At 46.0% G+C, this 22207-nt stretch overlaps 1 protein-coding gene across 8 annotated transcripts; it reads left to right on the top strand.

Moving 5' to 3' along the window:
- Positions 1–147: 147 nt before the first annotated feature.
- On the top strand, positions 148–20599 carry LOC131190291 (zinc finger protein CKR1-like). 8 transcript variants are annotated; one of them, XR_009153279.1, is made up of 4 exons: positions 487–636; positions 3320–3441; positions 16747–19495; positions 20053–20599. XR_009153279.1 is itself a non-coding variant. In XM_058167547.1 (3 exons), exons 2-3 carry the CDS (start codon positions 3354–3356, stop codon positions 18276–18278), a joined length of 1620 nt encoding a protein of 539 aa, XP_058023530.1. In that variant the 5' UTR covers positions 148–277; positions 3320–3353; the 3' UTR covers positions 18279–20599. The 8 variants fall into 8 exon arrangements, 7 of the variants coding, with proteins under 7 accessions (XP_058023530.1, XP_058023531.1, XP_058023528.1 ...); XM_058167547.1 differs by lacking the exon at positions 487–636 and adding an exon at positions 148–277 and having other exon boundaries at positions 16747–20599; XM_058167548.1 differs by having other exon boundaries at positions 16750–20599.
- Positions 20600–22207: the final 1608 nt, after the last annotated feature.

The following is a 22207-nucleotide window of genomic DNA, read 5'->3' as shown; positions in this document are numbered from 1 at the left end:
TAGTCCCAGCCCAGCAGCGCAGTCTAGCACAATGGGGACGCTGAAAGCCCATTGTTATAATAATTGCGACCCAGCCTGTACTGTATGCCTAAATAGCAATTCTGCTGACATCAGTTTCATTGACTGCCAAGAAAGGATGCTGATTCACAAAAAGCTGTACTGGCAGAGCCCGCTGGACCTCAAAGCCACCACATTTCAGGCTGGACAGTGTCACACGCCAAACAAGGAGGATCAGACGAGGATGGAGTTGCGCTCATCCAGAACTTGAGGGTTCAAGGTATTTGGCCATATACCTAAAATCCCACCCAAATAATCCCGGTCCAGGCTTCAAACTCTTTCAGACCCCCGACAGAGACCCATCTTTCGGGGGTCCCCGATGTGGGCTGTGCCCGCCAGAGGGCTCCTCTTCCTGTTTAGAAGGGGAAGCTGCTCTTTTCTCGGCCGTGGCCGCCGCTCGGCAGCCCCACTTACAGAGGCGGGGTTTCGCGACTCAGTCGCCGCTGCACATCCGGATTAATTTTAAGTGGTTGCTGCTGTGTCCGCCGCCGATCCCCCCCCACTCCCTGCAATAGAGGGACTCCCCCCTCTCCGCCCCACCTGCAAACTTGCTGGAGCCGCACCGCAGGCTGATTGCAGGTGATTCAAGGCATCCGGGCCTGGAGGGTTTTTGTTTTTTTTGCAAGGTTTGCTCTTGATGCCCCTCGCCTCGGTTTTTTTTGTGTGTGTGTGTGCGGAATGGGTAGGTGGGGGGGAGTCATTGATCGAAATAAAACCAATGCCGTGGTGGTGGGGATTTGGAAAGAGGAGAGCCCCAATTGAGTATCGGTGGGACGTTCTTGGGCTGCAGGGGGCTGTGGGATGGGGGTGAGGGGCGTGTGTGTGTGACTTGGGCCCTTGAGGTGGGTAGCGGAGGAAGAGCTGCACTTAAGGGGGGGATATTTCTTTTTCTGTCCTTTTTAAAGCAAAGAGTCAATCACTGCATTGGATTGCCGCCCTCCTCCCCCTACCTGGTTCAAGACCTTTTAGGCGTAGGCCGATCAGATTTGGGGGGCCAATTTGCTGCTCCCGGATGGGGGTCATATGTTGCTGTGGCATACACCCCTAATTAATTTTCGGGGCTTCGGTATCCTAAGTCGCCTCTTGATTAAGGAGCAAGTGGCATATTTCAATGTATATTCAGGAGCAGAGGTTATTTTATTTCATTGTTATTTAATGGGATTGGGGGGAAAAAACCACAGCATTGGCCTGCTTTTGAACTATAGTAATAGCATCCTGAATATACAGAAGTGCAAAGGTATTGCATTTGTTTCTTCCCTTGTTATCTTCCTGCCACTTCTGGGGATTGCCCATCTCCCGTATTGAGATATTGCATCTTGCCACTTAAATCTCCTGGGTGGCTGATCAAATCAATAAACTGACCTGAAATGTTTATCGATACTGTTGTGTACGTTTGATTTGTTGATGAAATGGTACAGTTGCACTTGCACAGATCTGCGATAAAAATGACAGCACCACTGCAATGTTGAAGAAGCTGAGTATGTTAAAAGGCTATGATTGGGACAAATGTCTACAGTAAGGTGTGGTCATTTAAATAAAACACCTTTTGTGTTTAAATAATAATAGAAGCCTTGCAAAGAATTGTATTTCTGTGTGTATTTATCTGGAGGTTAAGTATAGCTGGATTCAATAGGACTAATCCCTGAACAGATCTGTGTAAGATCATACAGAATGGCTTAAAATTTCCTTCCAGGGCTGAATGAATTTCTTTCTTTTTAAATGTATTTTTTAGCTCCTTTGCAAAACTACGGTTTTCTCACAGTAGCTTATGATACAAAGGCAGACCTGTTCAGTACCAAGAGGATTATAAAAGCCCAGACATACAATTTCAAAGTCAGAATGCCCATGTAGATTTTGTCTCTTTCCAACGTGATTCAAAGCATGTCAGATTGAGCAAGCTAAATTTACCCATTATTTAGTACTGGATCAGGACTTGCTGCGGTGCTGGGAATGAACTTTGATATGAGAGAATTTAAGTTCAGAGCACGGCATTGCTTAGGAACCTGCTGACTGCAATCAGACAGGCTATTTGCTAAAAACACTCACAAAGCCAGCCTCTTTGCTGCAGGAATCTGCAAGGACAGAAGGGTAGTTCAAAATTCACATATATTGTTAGCGGAGCACTTTTTCTCCCTGGAGGAAGGTGAAGATTCTGCTTCTTCTTGACAACTAGGTAGATTTTTTTTAAAATATTTTTTTTAAGCTGCCTCTGAGGGGCGAGAGATGAAATAAGCCAAGCTGGAAAAAGAAAGCTGTGGTGAATATTAAAAAAAACGGTGCAGAAATCACTAGCTGTGGATATCTGTGGAATCCACAGCTAGTGAAATGAGTCAGTGGAATGAGTTTGTTTCGGTCCCTGCCGGTTTGTTGCCATTATTTTTTCAGAAATAGTTTGCTTCCCTTCCTGTCTTTCTCCTAAGGCTGAGAGGGAGGGACTGGCCCAAGGTCACCCAGCTGTCTTTGTGCCTAAGCTATCACCAGAATTTATGGGCTCTTGCTTTGTAGTGCCTTAACCACTACACTACACTACTCTACACTGCTTGGGGAAATTGAGAGGATTGAGGAAACTTCCCCTCTTTTGGAAAAGTCTGGCAGATCCTGCTTTTGCAAAAATGCTGCTGATTCTTGGAAGTCTTCCCCCCCCACACACAAATGTCCTTGGAAAGATAATATCCAGGGTCTCTTTCTGAGAGAAGAAAACACAGTTATGGAATCAATGTAAGCCTATAATGTAAAAGTCCTTAAAGGCCTGTGAAACCTTTTCTGTATTGAAACTGGAAGCCATGGAAACCAAGAGCAGCGGCCTGGTCCCCAGATGCCTGCAAGAGTCTGGTGCATGAAAAGCACTTCAAATGGGGCTTTTGCCCTGGCGCCTTGTATGGGAAAGTCTGCTTCTGGTTGTAAGGGGAAGCTCCTTCTTCCTCTGCGTACTTATGGTTATGAGTTTTATTGGCATGGAGAGGCAATTACTCCTTCTGTCCTGCCCCAAACTCCCTCTGTGGTAGGGCAGCTGTTGCTGTTTTAAGTGGCTACTGCAGTGCATTATTGTTCCCCTTTGGTGTTTTTTTAAAAAAATCAAACAAGCTGGAAGCAGATAAAATATGCTTTATCGAATATTTTGTTAACATTGATCAAACGAGACGAAATGATTGCTACAAGTATGTGAAAAAAATGCAGCTGGGCTGCAAAATACGATGGGAGGGCTCCAAGTAAGGGAAGTCTACTTCAGTGAAATCCATTGCATTTAATTTGTTTTTGACAGGTGCTGGTAAGCCTCTGACAACACTATTTGTATCATGGAGCCATGGGTGTATCTAGACCAGCGTCAGAAGGCTCTGTATCGAGATGTTATGCAAGAAAGCTATGAGACACTAATGTCTCTTGGTAAGAATACACTTTCCCCCTTTCCCCCCCCCCTATTTTGGAGTCACTGTTCTGTTTGCTCATATGTGTATTTGATTTCTTAGATCTAATAAAGATGACAGTCTTTTGTCATCTATGAGACATGCAAGGAAGGGGCTGAGTCTTCTCCCTTTCTTAAGACAATGGAGTCTGGATCTCCCTAAGGAAATATTTAAATAAGCAATCTCTCTTACCTCTCCCCCACCACCTCCAGATCTCTACTCAATATAAAGTGAGCTGGGCATTATTATATTTAGTCTCATAAGGATGTTACAAGAATAAAAGGGATGAGTAGAAAACATTTGGGATTTGGTAGAGGCCCTAATACTTGTGTGGAAGGATGACATTGCTTCTGATATACAGATTGTTCCTGGCTACTCCTCCAAGACTCCTGTGTGTCTTGGAAGTATAAGAATGCCTCAGGCTGAATGATGTTTCATTTGATGTCAAGATTCTGCAGAAGGAAGTGCTGCTTTGGCATTGAGAATGGCATTATACTGCTTCGGCATTGAGAATCCCCAACCTCTGGGCTCCAGCCCGTTTGGAACCAGGATGCGGAAGTGGTGGGTGACTGCGTGCACATGAAGCTGCACTTGTGAAAGTGGTGCATGTATGCGCACGAAACCATTCCCTCCCCCCCCCCTCAGTCCGCTGAGCTGGAAAGGTTGGAGATTGCTGATGTAAGAGATCATCTCCCTCTCTTTTGCAGTTAGAAAAGTGGTGGTTGATCCCATGGATATCATAGTAATACATTAAAGTGCTGTATTGGAGTTCTTCTTAAGCTTTCTCAGATATGAAGGCAAATATATGTGTCCCAGGATAATGTTGCATGATCCATTCTGGGTCGGTCACTGGGACCAGAGGTTGTCTTCTGAGGTTTCGGACTCATGCTGGAACCCATCCTCACGGAACTTCTCTCTATCAGAATGTGTCTTTCTTAGATATGTTTAAGAAGCACACTGATTTTATTCAACTCAGTGTTCTAAATAGGAATGATTTGGTTGATAGGGGTTGTGCTCTGGCCACTTAATGGACTTACGAGGAGGAGGAAAGATAAACAGTTTATGTCCTGAATCACCATTTGTGATCTTAGGTATAATGATTGGTTGGAATATGTAGATTCCGAGATCCCTGAAGAGTAAAGAATCTGGTTGAAGGGAAGTGCACACGCTTCCCAAAAGAATCAATATCAGACTTCTTAAGCATCAGCGCAGCTAAGGTTTAATTGAACAGTTATCAGAGAGCTCAGTTTTGGAGTGATTTTCAGACAGATTTTTTTTCCCCAGTCTTGTTTGAGGCTTTGGCCGGAATCCAGAGTACTTTTTTTTTTTGGATGCATAAAAGCATTGTGTACATCATTGCATCTTAGGAGAGACATGCTGAACAGGCTCTACTCCAAACACTTCACAGACTTGTTGAGCTAGAAATCCAAGTCCAAAATGTATACATTGTCTCTGCACTATTGGTTTGATTTACTTGCGGATAGTGTAGGAAGAGTAAAGAATTTGTACCTTTCGTGACTCAAACTTGGAACTTGTTAGCTCTTTACATCTCATAGTCCTTCAAGCCCCCACTTGGATCATCTTCCTCACTGTGTTGGCCTTCAGATGTGATCATGCTGGCTGAGGAATGATGAAACGTTTGCTGTGATACCTGCCATGGACTTTGATCATTGTGTCAAGATGCAAGTAGGAAAAGTTACAATTTGCATCTTGATGTCACAAAGTCTGTTTTGTCCCTGTAATTTGTATCAGATGCCTATGAATCCCAGCATTCTTGGATGCCTTGTTGGAGGAGATATCTGATGCTTCCATGTGTCAGATGAATTCGGCAATAGCAAGCAAGTTGTGTGAGGCTATGGCGCTGGAAACAGTAGAATGTGTCTCTATATGGAACTCCATATTGACTGCTCTTTGCTCATTTCAATAAGAAGGTGGGAAAGACAGAATAGAAAAGATTATTGTGACTACTTCATTGATTCAGAATGTACTACTATGGTATTAACTTTTCTAATGAAGCTGCTTAATGGAGCTGCACAGTTCAGTAACTTCCCTGAATCTTACTAGCGTGTTCTGGTCCTGCCTCATAATCCTGTCTCTTCTGCATAATCTGCAATTAGTAAAATAAAAAGTGTACTCCTTGAACAGGCAGTGTTGGCCATGTGTGGTTGTATCATTCCACATGCAAGATTCTAGATAATATCGCTGCAATTGTCAAGTTACAAAATAGAACTTTCTTTTAGAAAGGGGAAAAATGTGAGCACTGATGTGAGGGAATCAAAAGCTAGGCCAAGTTATCCTAGATGGCCAGGAGACTAGTTTTTTCGCAACATGGTACCCTTCAGATAGCCTATATCAGTGTTGGCGAACCTTTTTCGCACTGAGTGCTGAAATGATAGTGCACGCAGGGGACCACCAGAAACCAGAAGAGGAGCTCCCTGGCGTGCACACATGGGGGTCCTGGAAACCGGAACAGCAGTTCCCCAGCATGCATGTGCGTGCTGGGAAGCTGAGCTTCCAGTTTCTGGCATGTACGTGCAAAGACCAGCTGGCGTGCCGGAAACCAGGAGCTCAGCTTCCTGGCTGCTCTTTCAGTTCCCGGTGCTCCCACATGCACGTAGATCAGCTGGTTGGCATGCAGGTGCATGCTGGAACACAAAAGTGCAACGGGCGACAGCTGGCATGCCTGGAGAGATGGCTCTACGTGCAACTTTCAGCATGCGTGCCGTAGGTTCGCCATCACGGGCCTATATACTATAATTTCATTATCCCAGCCAACATGGCTAATGAGAGGCTGCAGGTTGGGAAATGAGTATGAAAGCTGGCTTGCAGGCTTAAGAACTTTCAGATCAAGACAACAGAAAACCACTATCTAAAACTCTTCCCTTGAACTTGTTCTGTTTAACAAAAACCCTACATAGTAAGATATAGAAAAGAGGCACTTTTTTGTTGAGAGAGAGAGGGGAGAGAGAGAACATGTTAATGTCATGGTCACTCCTCTGGAATATCTTCTTCCCTAGGACTTTTCAGGCCCTACATGGTCACTGTGACTTTATGGCAGATTCATTCATGGTGAAAAAAACCCCCATGATTTACTCAATTAACCTTGAACCAGAAGCTGGAGACTGACCACACACTAAGGCAGAAATCTGATTGGTTAGTTGTGAGTTAACCAGACTGTCCCCTTAAAAGCTGGCTGGAAGTGGAGTGGATTTTAACTTTTGTAGTGTACTGGCTTTCATGCAGACTTTAATAGTGATTTTTGTCTCAATGAGATATGCAAGTCACTGATATATTTTTTTATCACTCAGTGAATTTCTTTTGAGTACTTAATTATCCACTAACCCAGGGGTTGGCAATCTTAAACACTCAAAGAGCCATTTGGACCTGTTTCCCACAGAAAATAAAACACCGGGAGCCACAAAACCCTTCCCATGCCTGACTATTTCCTGAGCAGCCACAAAACTAACATATGAAGTTGAATGAAATGTTCTTTTTTCTTTTGAAACTTTTCTTTTCTTGGATTTATCCATGGGGTTGACCTACCGGGGTCAAAAAGCTCAATAAATTGCGTGCCGGTGGGTATCGCACATTGGCGGTTGTGGTGCATATTTTGAGCAACAGGGAACCACAGCAGAAGGATGAAAGAGCCACATGCGGCTCCAGAGCCCCGGGTTGCTGACCCCTGCACTAACTTAAGCATTCTTTACTTAGCTTTACCCAGAGAGGTAGAGCTATTCTTTGGGTATTGAAAGCTAGAGAAAAAAGATAAGTCGTTTAACCCTTTATGGGAAAGTCTTGGCTAAAGCTGGTGCATTGGAGTCAATGAGCTTCTCTTATGATGGCATTGTCACACTCAAAGGCAGTCACAGGCTAGCCCTATGGCCCCTCACTCACATACTAACAGTCCAACATCCTTTGTCCAATTCAGATGACATTTTTGTCCTTTTGTTTCCCTTAAGGATTGGCTTCCTTCTTATCTATCTCCCTGAAGGGATCTTTTAGACCAGGGCTCTCCAACCTTGGCAACTTTAAGCCTGGAGGACTTCGACTCCCAGAATTCCCCAGCCAGCCAGTTGAAGTTGGCCAGGCTTAAAGTTGCCAAGGTTGCAGACAGAGGTGGTATTCAGCAGGTTCTGACCAGTTCTGGAGAACCGGTAGCAGAAATTTTGAGTTGTTCGGAGAACCGGTAAATACCACCTCTGACTGGCCCGGCCACCATCTATTTTCTGCCTCACAAGTCCCAGCTGATTTAGATTTAGATTTGGATTTATTAGATTTTTATACTGCCCTTCTCCCGAAGGACTCAGGGCGGTTCACAGCCAGAATAAAACAATAATTATGTACACAATAAAACAATAATTAAAAAACTTATTGAATATCAAGCCAAAATTAAAACCATTTAAAACCATAAAAACCCCATAAAATTTACATCAAAATATTAAAAGCTACTAAAAATTTCTATGCCAGTCCTGCACGAATAAATAGGTAAGTCTTCAACTTGCGGCGGAAGGTCCGAAGGTCAGGCAGTTGACGGAGTCCTGGAGGAAGTTCATTCCAGAGGGGGGGAGCCCCCACAGAGAAGGCCCTTCCCCTGGGGGCCACCAGCCGACATTGCTTGGCTGACGGCACCCTGAGGAGCCCCTCTCTGTGAGAGCGCACGGGTCGGTGGGAGGCAATCGGTAGCAGTAGGCGGTCCCGTAAGTAACCTGGCCCTAAGCCATGGAGCGTTTTAAAGGTAGTAACCAAAACCTTGAAGCGCACCCGAAAGACCACAGGTAGTCAGTGAAGTCTGCGCAGGAGTGGTGTTACATGGGAGCCACGGACGGCTCCCTCTATCACCCACGCAGCTGCATTCTGAACCAACTGGAGCCTCTGGGTGCTCTTCAAGGGGAGCCCCATGTAGAGAGCATTGCAGTAATCCAAGCGAGAGGTAACAAGAGCATGAGTGACCGTGCATAGGGCATCCCGGTCAAGGAAGGGGCGCAACTGGCAAATCAGGCGGACCTGATAAAAAGCTCTCCTGGAGACGGTCGTCAAGTGATCTTCAAAAGACAACCGCCCATCCAGGAGAACGCCCAAGTTGCGCACCCTCTCCATTGGGGCCAATGACTCGCCCCCAACAGTCAGCCGCGGCTGGCATCCACAGTGCTGGCATCCACAGCCACTCCGTCTTGGAGGGATTGAGCTTGAGCCTGTTTCTCCCCATCCAGACCCGTACGGCTTCCAGACATCAGGACAGTACTTCGACAGCTTCGTTGGGGTGGCCTGGGGTGGAAAAGTACAGCTGCGTATCATCAGCGTATAGTTGGTACCTCACCCCAAAACCACTGATGATCTCACCCAGCGGCTTCATATAGATGTTGAACAGGAGAGGCGAGAGAATCGACCCCTGCGGCACCCCACATGTGAGGCGCCTTGCGGTCGATCTCTGCCCCCCTGCCAACACCGTCTGCAACCGGTCAGAGAGATAGGAGGAGAACCATCGATAAACGGTGCCTCCCACTCCCAAGCTCCCCAGACGGTGCAGCAGGATACCATGGTCGATGGTATCGAAAGCCGCTGAGAGGTCTAATAGGACCAGGGCAGAGGAATAACCCCTGGCCCTGGCCCTCCAGAGATCATTAACCAACGCGAACAAAGCCGTCTCCGTACTGTATCCGGGCCGAAAGCCGGACTGGAATGGGTCTAGATAGACAGTTTCATCCAGGTATTGGGGTAATTGACATGCCACCACACTCTCTACAACCTTCGCCACAAAGCAAAGGTTGGAGACCGGACGATAATTTCCTAAAACAGCTGGGTCCAGGGAAGGCTTCTTGAGGAGGGGTCTCACCACCACCTTTTTCAAGGCAGCAGGGAAAACCCCTTCCAACAAAGAAGCATTAATAATCCCCCGGAGCCAGCCTTGTGTCACCTCCTGCGTGGCCAGCACCAGCCAGGAGGGGCACGGGTCCAGTAAACATGTGGTGGCATGTGATAGGGAGGGAATGGGGATTTTGCAGTATCCTTCCTCTGGAGTGGGGAGGAAATGGAGATTTTACAGTATCCTTCCCCTGTCATGCCCACCAAGCCACGCCCATAGAACCGGTAGTAAAAAAAAATTGAATACTATCACTGTTGCAGTCCCCTATTTTTAGACAGAGATTCCTGGATTTTTATCCTCTCTGCTTATATGCCTGCTTCATTTTGTGTGTGTGTGTGTGTCAACCTATTCTCACAGTATAAAAGCACATTTCTCATTATAGTTGAATGCTGGGCTCATTTCTGAAAAGTCAGGCTTGTTTCCTTTAGACCAACTATAGCTACTTTGAGTCCTGTGGATTTCAACTCCCAGAATTCCTGAACCAGCATAGAATTCTTTAGATGTGCAAAGATCTTGATTTTTTTCCCCCCAGACATAAAACAACAACAACAACAAAGTTTAAATACTTGGGATCATCTCAGGTGTCCTTTGAAAAAAGCCATACAAGTTTTGGAAAACTTGTCCAGGTGCGACAGGCTACTCAAAAGCTCTTGCATCCCACCCCTGTATCCTCCCTCCCTCTCTGAGTTTTGACTCCTCCCATTTCCTCTGTGGGAGGGTTTTGTTTTATTTTTTAATCCGGTGGGCTCCACCTATTAGACAAATAGCCATTCCCAGGCCTAAAGGCCTTTCAGTCTTTCCTTGGCTGTCTTCCGGGAAGAGAGAGGAGAATAAATCTTCATCTAATGGCAGAGAGCAGGAGAGCAAGAATAGCTGCCCAGGAAGATCTCTTCCAGCTGCTTACTGATCCTGGTTAGTATCCCTGGTCAATGAAAAAAAAGATGAGGAGTAGACAGGTGGGAGAGCTGAGGTGTTCCTTTTTCTTGGAAAGGCTATTTCATGATTTTCTGACTGGACTTTACCTTTCTGCATCCTATTAGCTGCATGCTACTCCAGTTCTGCCAACGTTGTTAGCTGTACTTATGTCCCAAGATGGATGCCCTAAGCTGAAATCACCTTCCCTATGTCCCCTGTCCCTTCCATCTTTCTCCCTTGTATCTTTTACATTTCTTTCTCCAGGAGCCCCCTTTCTTTTTCTGCTGACATTCTGAATCACCCTTTTGGGTTGTCCTCCATGTTAAGCGAGGGTGGGGTGGGGTAAACGATGACTCTTTACAACCTGTGGACTTCAACTCCCAGAATTCCTGAGCCAGCCAGCACGAAGTCTACAGCAGGGGTCTCCAACCTTGGTCCCTTTAAGACTTGTGGACTTCAACTCACAGAGTTCCTCAGCCAGCTTTGCACATCTAAAGATGTGCTGGCTGAGGGACTCTGGGAGTTGAAGTCCACAAGTCTTAAAGGGACCAAGATTGGAGACCTCTGGTCTACAGGTTGTAAGGGGGCCATATTTCCTCCCCCCTGACCTTAAGCATTCATCCTTGAAGTTTGCCCAGCCCTATTTCCTTCTCAGTCCATTTTCCCCAATTCTTTTTCTCTTTGCAAACCCTCATATCGGCCACCTGGTTTCAAGCCTTTTTAATTCCTTTGGCCTTTAGACTCAGAGTATCCCAAGAACTTGGACTGTGATTCTTAAATCTGTTTGGTGTATCTGCTGCTTGGTGGGAATGGATTGAAGATGGTGGAAATTTTACTTTTACTCAGAGGGTCCAGGAGAAACATTCCCTATGCAGTGAAAATTGTTCTCTTGTTAAATAAAAGGATAAAAGGGTTGGTGAGAGTATAAATCTGAGAGGCAGGATATAATTGTAATTGTAATCTCTAATTGGTAGCTATTGTAATTAGGGATTAGGCTGGCTGGCCCAGTTTAACATTGGAATGATGCTCTTTACTCGAATCAGGTAAATCAGCTTTACCTGATTCGAGTAAATGATGGCCCTACGCACATGGGGGGAGGCACGCTGGATTTGATTTATATCTCTGGACAGTGGTTAAATGATCTGGTATTAGATGATATAGTAACAGAACCAATGTCATGGACCGATCATTTCCTCCTTCGTCTAGACTTCCGAACCGCCACCCACCATCGCAGGGAGACGGAACCTATTCGTTGGTTCCGTCCCAGGCGCCTGATGGACCCCGAGAGGTTCCTGACGGAGCTTGGGCCATTTCCTGAGGATCTGGCCCACGGCACGACTGAGGAACTAGTTGTGGCCTGGGAACAGGCCGCGGCTGGGGCCTTGGACCGTGTCGTGCCTTTGCGGCCTCGGACCCGGCGCAGATCTCGTCCGGCCCCTTGGTTCTCCGAGGGGCTGAGGGAGATGAAACGCCGGAGAAGACGCCTAGAGAGCACCTGGAGGTCCAGCCGTTCCGAAGCTGATCGGACACTAGTTAGGACCTATTCTAGGACCTACCTAGTGGCAATGAGGGAGGCGAGGCGCTCCTACGCCCACCCTCATTGCGCCGGCAGATAACCGCCCGGCCGCCCTGTTTGGTGACCCGCTCCTCCTTCATCAGGAGGTGCGGATGACCCGTGCAGGGACGTGCCGAGGAGTTTAGTGGTTATCTATACGATAAAATCGCCAGCTCGGGGATGGTCTGGACCGAAATTGGGATGATCCAAGCGAGGGAGAGGAGGCACGTCTTGTTGAGTCTGTTTGGGATGAGTTTGACCCTGTGGCTCCCGAGGACGTGGACAGGTTGTTGGGGAGGCTTCACGCCACTACATGTTTACTGGACCCGTGTCCTTCCTGGCTGGTACTGGCCACTCAGGAGGTGACACGAGGCTGGCTCCAGAGGATTATCAATGCTTCCTTGTTGGAAGGGGTCTTCCCTGCCGCCTTGAAAGAGGGGGTGGTGGGACCCTCCTCAAGAAGCCCTCTTGGACCCAGCTATTTTGGGTAATTATCGTCAGTCTCCAACCTTCGCTTTGTTGCGAAGGTTGTAGAGAGTGCTGTGGCGCGACAGCTACCCCAATACCTGGATGAATCCGTCTATCTAGACCCGTTCCAGTCCGGCTTCCGACCCGGATACAGCACGGAGACAGCTTTGGTCGCATTGGTGGATGATCTCTGGAGGGCCAGGGACAGGGGTTATTCCTCTGCCCTGGTCCTATTAGACCTCTCAGCGGCTTTTGATACCATCGACCATGGTATCTTGCTGCGCCGGTTGGGGGGAGTGGGAGTGGGAGGCACCGTATCGGTGGTTCTCCTCCTATCTCTGACCGTCGCAGACGGTGTTGACAGGGGGCAGAGGTCGAACGCGAGGTGCCTCACTTGTGGGGTGCCGCAGGGCCCGATCCTCTCGCCCCTTCTGTTCAACATCTATATGAAGCCGTTGGGTGACATCATCAGTGGCTTCGGGGTGAGATACCAGCAGTACGCTGATGACACCCAGCTGTATTTTTCCACCCCGGGCCACCCCAATGAAGTTGTTGAAGTGCTGTCCCGGTGTTTGGAGGCCGTACGGGTCTGGATGGGGAGAAACAGGCTCAAGCTTAATCCCTCCAAGACGGAGTGGCTGTGGATGCCGGCATCCCGATTCAGTCAGCTGCAGCCGCAGCTGACTGTTGGCGGCGAGTTATTGGCCCCAAAGGATAGGGTGCGCAACTTAGGTGTCCTCCTGGATGAACGGCTGTCGCTTGAAGATCATTTGACGGCCGTCTCCAGGAGGGCCTTCCACCAGGTTCGCCTGGTTCGCAGTTGCGCCTTCCTTGATCGGGATGCCTTGTGCACAGTCACTCACGCCGCTACCTCTCGCTGATTATTGTAATGCTCTCTACATGGGGCTCCCTTGAGGTGCACTCGGAGGCTTCAGTTAGTCCAGAATGCAGCTGCGCTGGTGATAGAGGGAGCTACCGTAGCTCCCACGTAACACCGCCTCCTGCGCAGACTGCACTGGCTGCCTGTGGCCTTCGAGTGCACTTTAAGGTGTTGGTTACGACCTTTAAAGCGCCCATGGCTTAGGGCCTGGGTACTTACGGGACCGCCTGCTGTTACCTCATGCCTCCCACCGACCCGCACGCCTCACAGAGAGGGACTTCTCAGGTGCCGTCCGCCAAGCAATGCCGGCTGGCGGCCCCAGGAAGGTCCTTCTGTGGGGCTCCACACTCTGGAACGAGCTTCCCCGGGTTTACGCCAAATACCTGACCTTGGACCTTCCGCGAACTGAAGACACATCTTTTCATTCGCGCGGGGCTGGCTTGAATTTTATTGAATTTTATTGGTTTTTTAAATTTTTAAAATTTTTAATATTAATCTTAAATGGGATTTTAGTTTTTTATATATTTTAAAGTTTCGGGCTAATTATAATAAGTTTTTTAATTCACATTTTAAATTGTACATTGTATTGTCTTTTTTACTTCTGCCTGTACACCGCCCTGAGTCCTTTGGGAGAAGGGCGGTATAAAAATCAAATAAAATAAATAAAATAAATAAATAAATTCTTATGGTAATCTCCTCTGATTTAGCACCCTCTACTGCATTAGGCTGTAACAGCAGTAATACAGGTGAAACTTGAAAAATTAGAATATCGTGCATAAAGTTCATTTATTTCAGTAATGCAACTTAAAAGGTGAAACTAATATATGAAATAGACTCATTACATGCAAAGCGAGATAGTTCATGCCTTGATTTGTCATAATTGTGATGATTATGGCTTACAGTTTATGAAAACCCCAAATTCACAATCTCAGAAAGTTAGAATATTACATGAAATCAATAAAACAAGATTGTGCATAGAACGATATCGGACCTCTGAAAAGTATAAGCATGCATATGTACTCAGTACTTGGTTTGGGCCCCCTTTGCATCAATTACTGCCTCAATGTGGCGTGGCATGGATGCTATCAGCCTGTGGCACTGCTGAGGTGTTGTGGAAGACCAGGATGCTTCAATAGCGGCCTTCAGCTCTTCTGCATTGTTCGGTCTCATGTCTCTTATCTTTCTCTTGGCAATGCCCCATATATTCTCTATGGGGTTCAGGTCAGGTGAGTTTGCTGGCCAATCAAGCACAGTAATCCCATGGGCATTGAACCAGGTTTTGGTACTTTTGGCAGTGTGGGCAGGTGCCAGGTCCTGCTGGAATATGAAGTCAGCCTCCCCATAAAGCTCGTCTGTGGAAGGAAGCATGAAGTGCTCCAAAATCTCCTGGTAGACGGCTGCGTTGACCCTGGACTTAATGAAGCACAGTGGACCAACACCAGCAGATGACATGACTCCCCAAATCAACACAGACTGTGGAAACTTCACACTGGACTTCAAGCATCTTGCAGTGTGTGCCTCTCCATACTTCTTCCAAACTCTGGATCCTTGGTTTCCAAATGAGATGCAAAAGTTGCTCTCATCAGAAAAGAGGACTTGGACCACTGAGCAACAGACCAGTTCTTTTTTTCTTTAGCCCAGGTAAGATGCTTCTGACGTTTGTTGTTCAGGAGCAGCTTGACAAGGGGAATACAACATTTGAAGCCCATGTCCATGATCCGTCTGTGTGTGGTGGCTCTTGATGCACTGACTCCAGCCTCAGTCCACTCCTTGTGAAAGTCCCCAACACTTTTGAATGGCCTTTTCCTGACAATCCTCTCCAGGCTGCGGTCATCCCTGCTGCTTGTGCATCTTTTTCTTCCACACTTTTCCCTTCCACATGACTTTCGATTAATGTGCTTTGATACAGCACTTTGGGAACATCCAACTTCTTTTGCAATTACCTTTTGAGGTTTTCCCTCCTTATGGAGGGTGTCAATGATGGTTTTCTGCACAATTGTCAGGTCAGCAGTCTTTTCCATGATTGTGATTCCTACTGAACCAGACTGAGAGACCATTTAAAGGCTCAGGAACCCTTTGCAGGTGTTATGGCTTAATTAGCTGGTTAGGGTGGAACACTTTGAGCCTAGAACCTTTTATTGAACCTTTTCACAATATTCTAATTTTCTGAGATTGTGAATTTGGGGTTTTCATGAGCTGTAAACCATAATAATAATAATAATAATAATAATAATAATAATAATAATAATAATAATAATAATAATAATAATAATAATAATAATAATAATAATAATAATAATAATAATAATAATATTTTAATTTGTATACCGCCCTTCTCCCGAAGGACTCAGGGCGGTGAACAGGCAGATAAAATACAAATACACACAATAATTAAAAACATCCCTTAAAAAACTAATTTAAATGCCCAAATGTTAAAATAACATACTCCCCCATAAAATCACAAAACTTTAAAAACCCATCAAATAAAGATAAAAATCAGGCTAGTCCAGCCATACGAAATAAATAAGTTTTAAGTTCGCGGCGAAAGGTCCTCAGGTCAGGTAATTGTCGAAGTCCGAGGGGAAGTTCGTTCCACAGGGTCGGAGCCCCCACAGAGAAGGCCTTCCCCCTGGGGGCCGCCAATTGACACTGTTTGGCTGACGGCACCCTGAGGAGTCCCTCTCTGTGGGAACGTACCGGACGATGGGAGATAGAGGCTGGCAGTAGACGGTCCCGTAGATAGCCCAGTCCTAAGCCATGGAGCGCTTTAAAGGTGGTAACCAATACCTTGAAGCGCACCCGGAAAACAACAGGTAGCCAGTGCAGTCTGCGCAGGATAGGTGTTATGTGGGAGCTCCGAACCGCTCCCTCAATAACCCGCGCAGCCGCGTTCTGAACTAGCTGAAGTCTCCGGGTGCTCTTCAAGGGGAGCCCCATGTAAATTATGACAAAACAAGGCTTGAACTATCTCGCTTTGCATTTAATGAGTCTATCTCATATATTAGTTTCACCTTTTAAGTTGCATTACTGAAATAAATGAACTTTTGCACGATATTCTAATTTTTCGAGTTTCACCTGTACATTTGCTAGTTTGGGAGAACTGCTAAGTATATGATACAAATTATGGTCTGACATATGTGAAGAGCACCCGGTTGGGGAAGGCTGTGAATACATTTGCCAAATTTACTTAGTTTGTTTATTTAAAATATTTATATAGACCTTTTTCCTTTTTTGTTGCTGCTCCTAAAGCACTATTAAATCAGTACATAATAAGCAAAACTGAAAATAAAATTATTTTGCCTTTGCAAATTTCAAATGGTGGCATAGATGGAGAAGTAGAAGTCTTCTATTGCCTTATTTAAATATTATGACTTGTTAATTTTTAGGTATATGCATTCCTTTCAGAAGTAGTGAAGACGCTTATAAAGAAACATTATAACAAATAAGATAATGTAAACAGTTCTTTAAAAAAATAAAGTGATACTTGTGACATTTGCCAGCAATTTGGATATTTCAGTGATGAAACACCAAATTAAAAGAGTTGGAATAATATGGGTTTGGTGTGATGTTGGCCAGGAGTTTAATTGTTTTGCCTTTGTCTTAGCAGCTAATCAACTGCTAAACAACAGTAACCACGATGAGGATGAGGATGAGGATGATGACGACGAAGAGCATGAAGGCATGGAAGAATTGCGGCCAGGTACCTCTCAAAGTGCGCCCAGAAGGGTCAAGCCCTTGACGAGACGGGAAACTCCCAAGCAGCCAAAGATCATTCCAGTGGTGAAGAAGGACAAAGCCACCCAGCGTGGACACGCCTTGAAAAAAAGCCTTGAGAGACGTTGCTCAGATTGTACAAAGACTCTTCATTCCGCTGGCAGAGGGCGCCAGAGGAGCGAAGCCAATGCCGCTCGGGAGAAACCGTTCCAGTGTAGCGACTGTGGGAAATGCTTCATTTGGAGCTCCCACCTAGAGCGCCATCGGCGGATGCACACGGGAGAGAAGCCCTTCAAATGCCTCAACTGTGGGGAAGCCTACAGCCAGAACTTCCACCTCTTGCAGCACAGCTGCGCCCAGCTGATTGAAAAGCCCTTCAAGTGTCCTGAGTGCGGGAAACGCTTTGCCCAGAGCTCAGCCCTGGAGAACCATCAGAAGGGCCATACTGCAGAGAAGCCCCATAAGTGCTCGGACTGTGGGAAATGCTTCATCTGGGCTTCCCATCTGGAGAGGCACCGGCGGGTCCATACCGGAGAGAGGCCTTTCAAGTGCCCTGAATGTGGAGAGTCGTACAGCCAGAGTGCCCATTTGGCCAAGCACCGGCGTAACCACATGGGTGAACGCCCTTACAACTGCCCTGCCTGTTGGAGAAGCTTTGCACAGATCGCTGAGCTGGAGGAACACAAGAAGACCCATCTGGGCTGCGAGGACTGTGGCAAGGTCTACCGGAGCCGGCAGACACTGATGCGACACCAGCGGGGACACCACCGTGAGCGCACCCATCTCTGTGAAGAGTGTGGGAAAGGGTTCGTGTGGGCTTCCCATCTTGAGCGCCACCGTCGGGTGCACACTGGGGAGCGCCCGTTCCCCTGCCCCATCTGTGGGGAGAAGTTCGCCCAGAAGGTCCACCTCCTTCATCACAACAAGACTCATTCTCATACCCGGCCCTATAAATGTGGGGACTGCGACAAATGCTTTGGAGACAGCTCTGCTTTCCTAGCTCATCAGCGGGGTCACGCCATGGAGAAGAACCACAAGTGCCAGTATTGCTCCAAAAGGTTTGCCTGGAGCTCCCACTTGGAAAGGCATCAGCGTATCCACACGGGAGAGAAACCCTACAAATGCCCCGATTGCCCTGAGCACTTTAGCCAGACTTCCCAGCTCTTCAAGCATCAGCGCAGTCACCTAGGCAAGAGGCCTTACAAGTGCAGTGAATGTGGGCGCAGCTTCAGCACCACCCTGGAAGTCCTCATCCATCAGCGGACCCACTTTGGGACCAAGCCCTTCCGGTGCTCCAGCTGTGGGAAGGGGTTCACCCGCCGAGCCAACCTACTCAAGCATCAAAGGTGCCATGTTAAGGATTCCCCTAAGGAACATTTAAATGAACTGAAATGTGAAGGCAATGGGTTCTCCAGTATTTAATAGTTGAGAACCCCTGCAAGAGAAGGCCCTTACCAATGTTCTGAGGTTGTGGAGACTCCAATTCTTGTTCAGCTCTTGCAACAGGACCCGATGCTATGAACATGGTGAGAGAGAAGAACGTTTTAGGAAATGTGTAGGACAGTGGGAAGCTCACAGAAAAGCCTCGGTGGTGAGGTATGGCTATCACCAGCATATGAAAGAAGATCTGTCAAGAAGACCAATAATAACCATGTCCATTGGCGATGAGGATCCTGATTTAGAGTCCACGTGGATGACTTTATTTCACATTTAGTTGATACTGTACATATCAATGTGCCCCAAGGTTGGGGGAAAAGCTTTATTTACTGTTCATCTCTACGTTCGGTAGCCTTGCCTCGGATAGACCAATTCTCTCCCCTCACAATCCCCCTCCCTTTTTTTTTTTTTGAAACTCTGGATAATGAAGCTTTAACAAATGCGGAAGACTGACCTCCAGACCTTAATATGCCTGACTGAGACTTTAGTAAATGCTGTGGAAATCTGCATGGGGCCTGAAAACGGGCATTTTTAAGCCTCTTGAATGTGGAGAAAAAGCTTTATTGACTAAAGAACCTAAACATCTGAGGTTTTGTGCTGGCCAATTTGTATTTTAGTGAATACCATAATTAGGTGGTACTGTAGTACCTGAATATCTAGAGACTATCTTAATATCAAAACTATTCCATTCTTGAGACATTGTTGTGGGGGGGACGGGATGAGACGCTTCATGGATAAAAACCCTCCCTATTTTTTCCTGGTTCTTAGAATCCTAGCTGTTTAGTTTCTGCATAACTAGTTTGGAGAGATATTACCTGCACCCAGAAATATTTGGATTTCTTTTCTAGCATTAATTATAGAAACATTTGACTCTCCTGTAGTTATGTGGAGTGTTGGTTTAATGAGTCCCAGTCCACCAGTACACTTGGTTTTGGTGCTTTAACCTTGGGTGTCCTTGATAGATTGGTCACAGCGGTTTGTTCTTATGCAGGGAAGTGGGATTTGCTTAACCAAGAGAATGGAGGGGGATATCGGTGCATTTAGGTTGAGATGGCCAAAAGGATGGAGGGTAGACAATAGATAGATTCCAGAAGAATCCGGAAACGAGGAACACATTTGTGGATAGTCTATGGATGATGGAAGAAGTCAGAATTCAGAGGTGCCAGCCTTTCGTTTTTCAAGAAAATTAGAAGCCGTTTCAGGTATTGATCCTGGGTCAGCTGCGTAATTTTTCTTTCAGAATGATGAGTGACATGTATGAAGGGCCTATCGAGGAGGTGTTGACAAACAGCACCTTATGGCATAAAAAGGAAAGGAACAAGGATACCCAGAAATTTTGGATTGATGCAAGTGTAAGGGGAAAAAGAAGCAGAACATGAATCTAATCTCGAGAAGAGCAGGCTAGAAATATAATGAAAGAGCACAAAAACTCAGTGGGAGGGAGGCCGTGCAAAGTTAACCTCTAGCATTTATCACTGGAGCATGATGTCCCTAGAATTGGGGAGGAGAGATGGAAAAAGGTTTTAGAGGAACCTGAAGAAGCTTGGGGTTTGAGAAAACTTGGTTGAGAAGATAGGTGATTGCTGATGGAGGCTATGGAAAGTGAAGGGAGAATTCTAGGCATGAAGGATGGATGGGAGGGGCCTCAAGCAAAGCCACTCTCGAGTCCTGATAGCCAGTGAAGTCTGTAAGGCTATGATGAAAACAGAGGGAGGGTTGTCTTTCCAGTTGCTGAGGTTGTGAATTGTTATTTCTCCAGCTGCTGTACTTTCCTCAAATCCTACCTCAGATTCGTGTTCCAGATGACTTAACTGGAAGAATCCATCTTGCCCTTCAAACTCTGTGACATGCTTACTGAAGAGATGCCCACAGAAGACTGGAAGACTGGCCTTGGGGAGAGTTTGGAGTTACTGCAAACATGCTGTGATTCTGCACGTCCACAACACACTTTGAAACACCAAATCAGAGGATTAATATAGATGGATGATGTATTAGTAAAAGGTCTTGTAACCCTGTCTCTTTCTCATCCTATTTGTCTGTGCTTCCCAACCAATTTCCTTTGCTTTACTCTCATGTTTCCTTCAGAAGTTCATTTGCTTTATTGCTTTTGAGGTACCTGTTTGACATGATATGCTTCTCTTGATTTTGCTCTTGTCCTATTCCCCCATTTTTTTGTCTAAAGCAAACAAGCATTTTTCTGTTTTAGGACCCCTTTCCCCAACTGACTAACAGAGATGAAAACTTTCCTAATCTCTGATTTTCTTTGTTGATGGTTAGGAGTAATCAAGTAAAAAAATTGTAGCATTTGTAAGTCTGATTTTTCTACTATGCGCCGTACTATAGGGTTTAGTTCTATCATTTCAGCAAGCTTGCTGGATGGTTTTCAGAGGAAATTCTGAAACAGAATGGCTATGACATCTAGGTATATAAGCCAGCTCCAAAATGCTCACTTGAGTTAAATCGGACTTACTTTATGGAATTCTGACTTCCAGAAATCCCAGTCAACATGTCGCCTGGCCTGGTGATGGATCTGTAGTCCCGATATTTATGGAAGGCATCAGGCCCAAACAGACAGGATGGGACATAAGTGCCCTTACTCAGATGTTTGGCCTCCCCCAAACAAAACATTTTGTGGTATTCAGCTAATGTGGCCATTACCAGTGAAACCAATGGATTGTAGACTGGTAAAATCAAGACCAGCTGCCATTCAGTGTGATGGTCTCTAGCCTTTGGTGGCTTTAAAATGAACTAGACCACTTCACTGAGGATTGGAAATTGTAAACTATCTCATTTATTTTGCTGAATCCCAAAGTCACTGAGGGAATCGGGTATGGGGTAGTGTTGTCTTGCCCCTTATGTCAGGCTTTCCAGCAGCTTCTGCATATCCACTGTGGGAGGGAGGAATTAATATAGGTAGAACTATGGTCTGATCCAGCAGGGGTCTTGTGCTCAAACATATGGCAGGTTTGGAGTTTTAAATACATTCCCAACCAAGTTGACTGAAAAAAATACCTGAGGGTGAGGGGAAGAGTAGGGTTGGGGCAGAATTGATATGGGTGGTGCTACAATTTCCCCCTTGGTTTTTTGGCAAGTTAGGACAACTGTAGTTTCTTCATTTTTCTGATAAGTGGTCCACTTGGAAGACACCAATCCTCATTATCACTGAGCAAATTATCAAGTCACAAAAGTTGTAATCTTCATCACTTTCATACTGTAATCACATCTCCAGAGATGGCAAACACTCCAGTTGATTCAATGATTGCAATGATAGTCAGCTCTTTTCTCAAATCCAAAACAATAAACAAAAATTCCTGAGTGGACTGTGTGCTCTATAAGCATTCTGTTTTTAAACTTTATTTTCAATATTTGCTCCACCCCTGACCCATGATAGTTTTTCATGGTAGTCCTATGTCTTTTCAGAATAACAAGAGTTGGAAGAGATCCTGGAGTTCTTCTAATCCAACCCAATCAAGTAGGAAACCCTATACCATTTCAGACAAATACTTGTCCAATCTCTTCTTAAAAACCTCCATTGTTGGAGCACCCACAACTTCTGGAGCAAAATTAAACTTGTGATGGGACATTATTATGGTTGGTGGGTTAAATTTGTTGCTTGAAAAGCTGTGTTGAACTTGTTTGTATACCAGGGGTGTCAAACTGGTGGCCCGTGGGCCGGATGCATCAAGTGCTGACCACGCCTACCACAACTCCGCGAAGGGGGGAAATGTCACGATATGTCATGTGACGGCAATGCGACACCGCAAATATGACACCCATGTTGTAGACTGTAATCCTGAATAACTAATTTATGTGAAAAGGGGCTTCTCTTTTTTTTTGGGAAGCACTGTATTCTGATTTAGAAGCCTTTTCATGATATGCAAGCTACTCTCTGGGGAATAACCCCCATCAGAAGC

This window comes from Ahaetulla prasina, chromosome 2 (assembly GCF_028640845.1).
Source record: "Ahaetulla prasina isolate Xishuangbanna chromosome 2, ASM2864084v1, whole genome shotgun sequence".
In the NCBI taxonomy this organism is placed as follows: domain Eukaryota; kingdom Metazoa; phylum Chordata; class Lepidosauria; order Squamata; family Colubridae; genus Ahaetulla; species Ahaetulla prasina.
Note: the sequence above shows the minus strand (reverse complement) of the source record. Positions and strands in the feature narration are given on the sequence as shown.

Coding starts and splice junctions, on each gene's coding strand:
- LOC131190291 (XM_058167547.1), top strand. CDS start 3,354: ATGGAGCCATGGGTGTATCTAGACCAGCGTCAGAAGGCTCTGTATCGA. Junction 3,442..16,746: donor TGAGACACTAATGTCTCTTG/GTAAGAATACAC, acceptor CCTTTGTCTTAG/CAGCTAATCAACTGCTAAAC.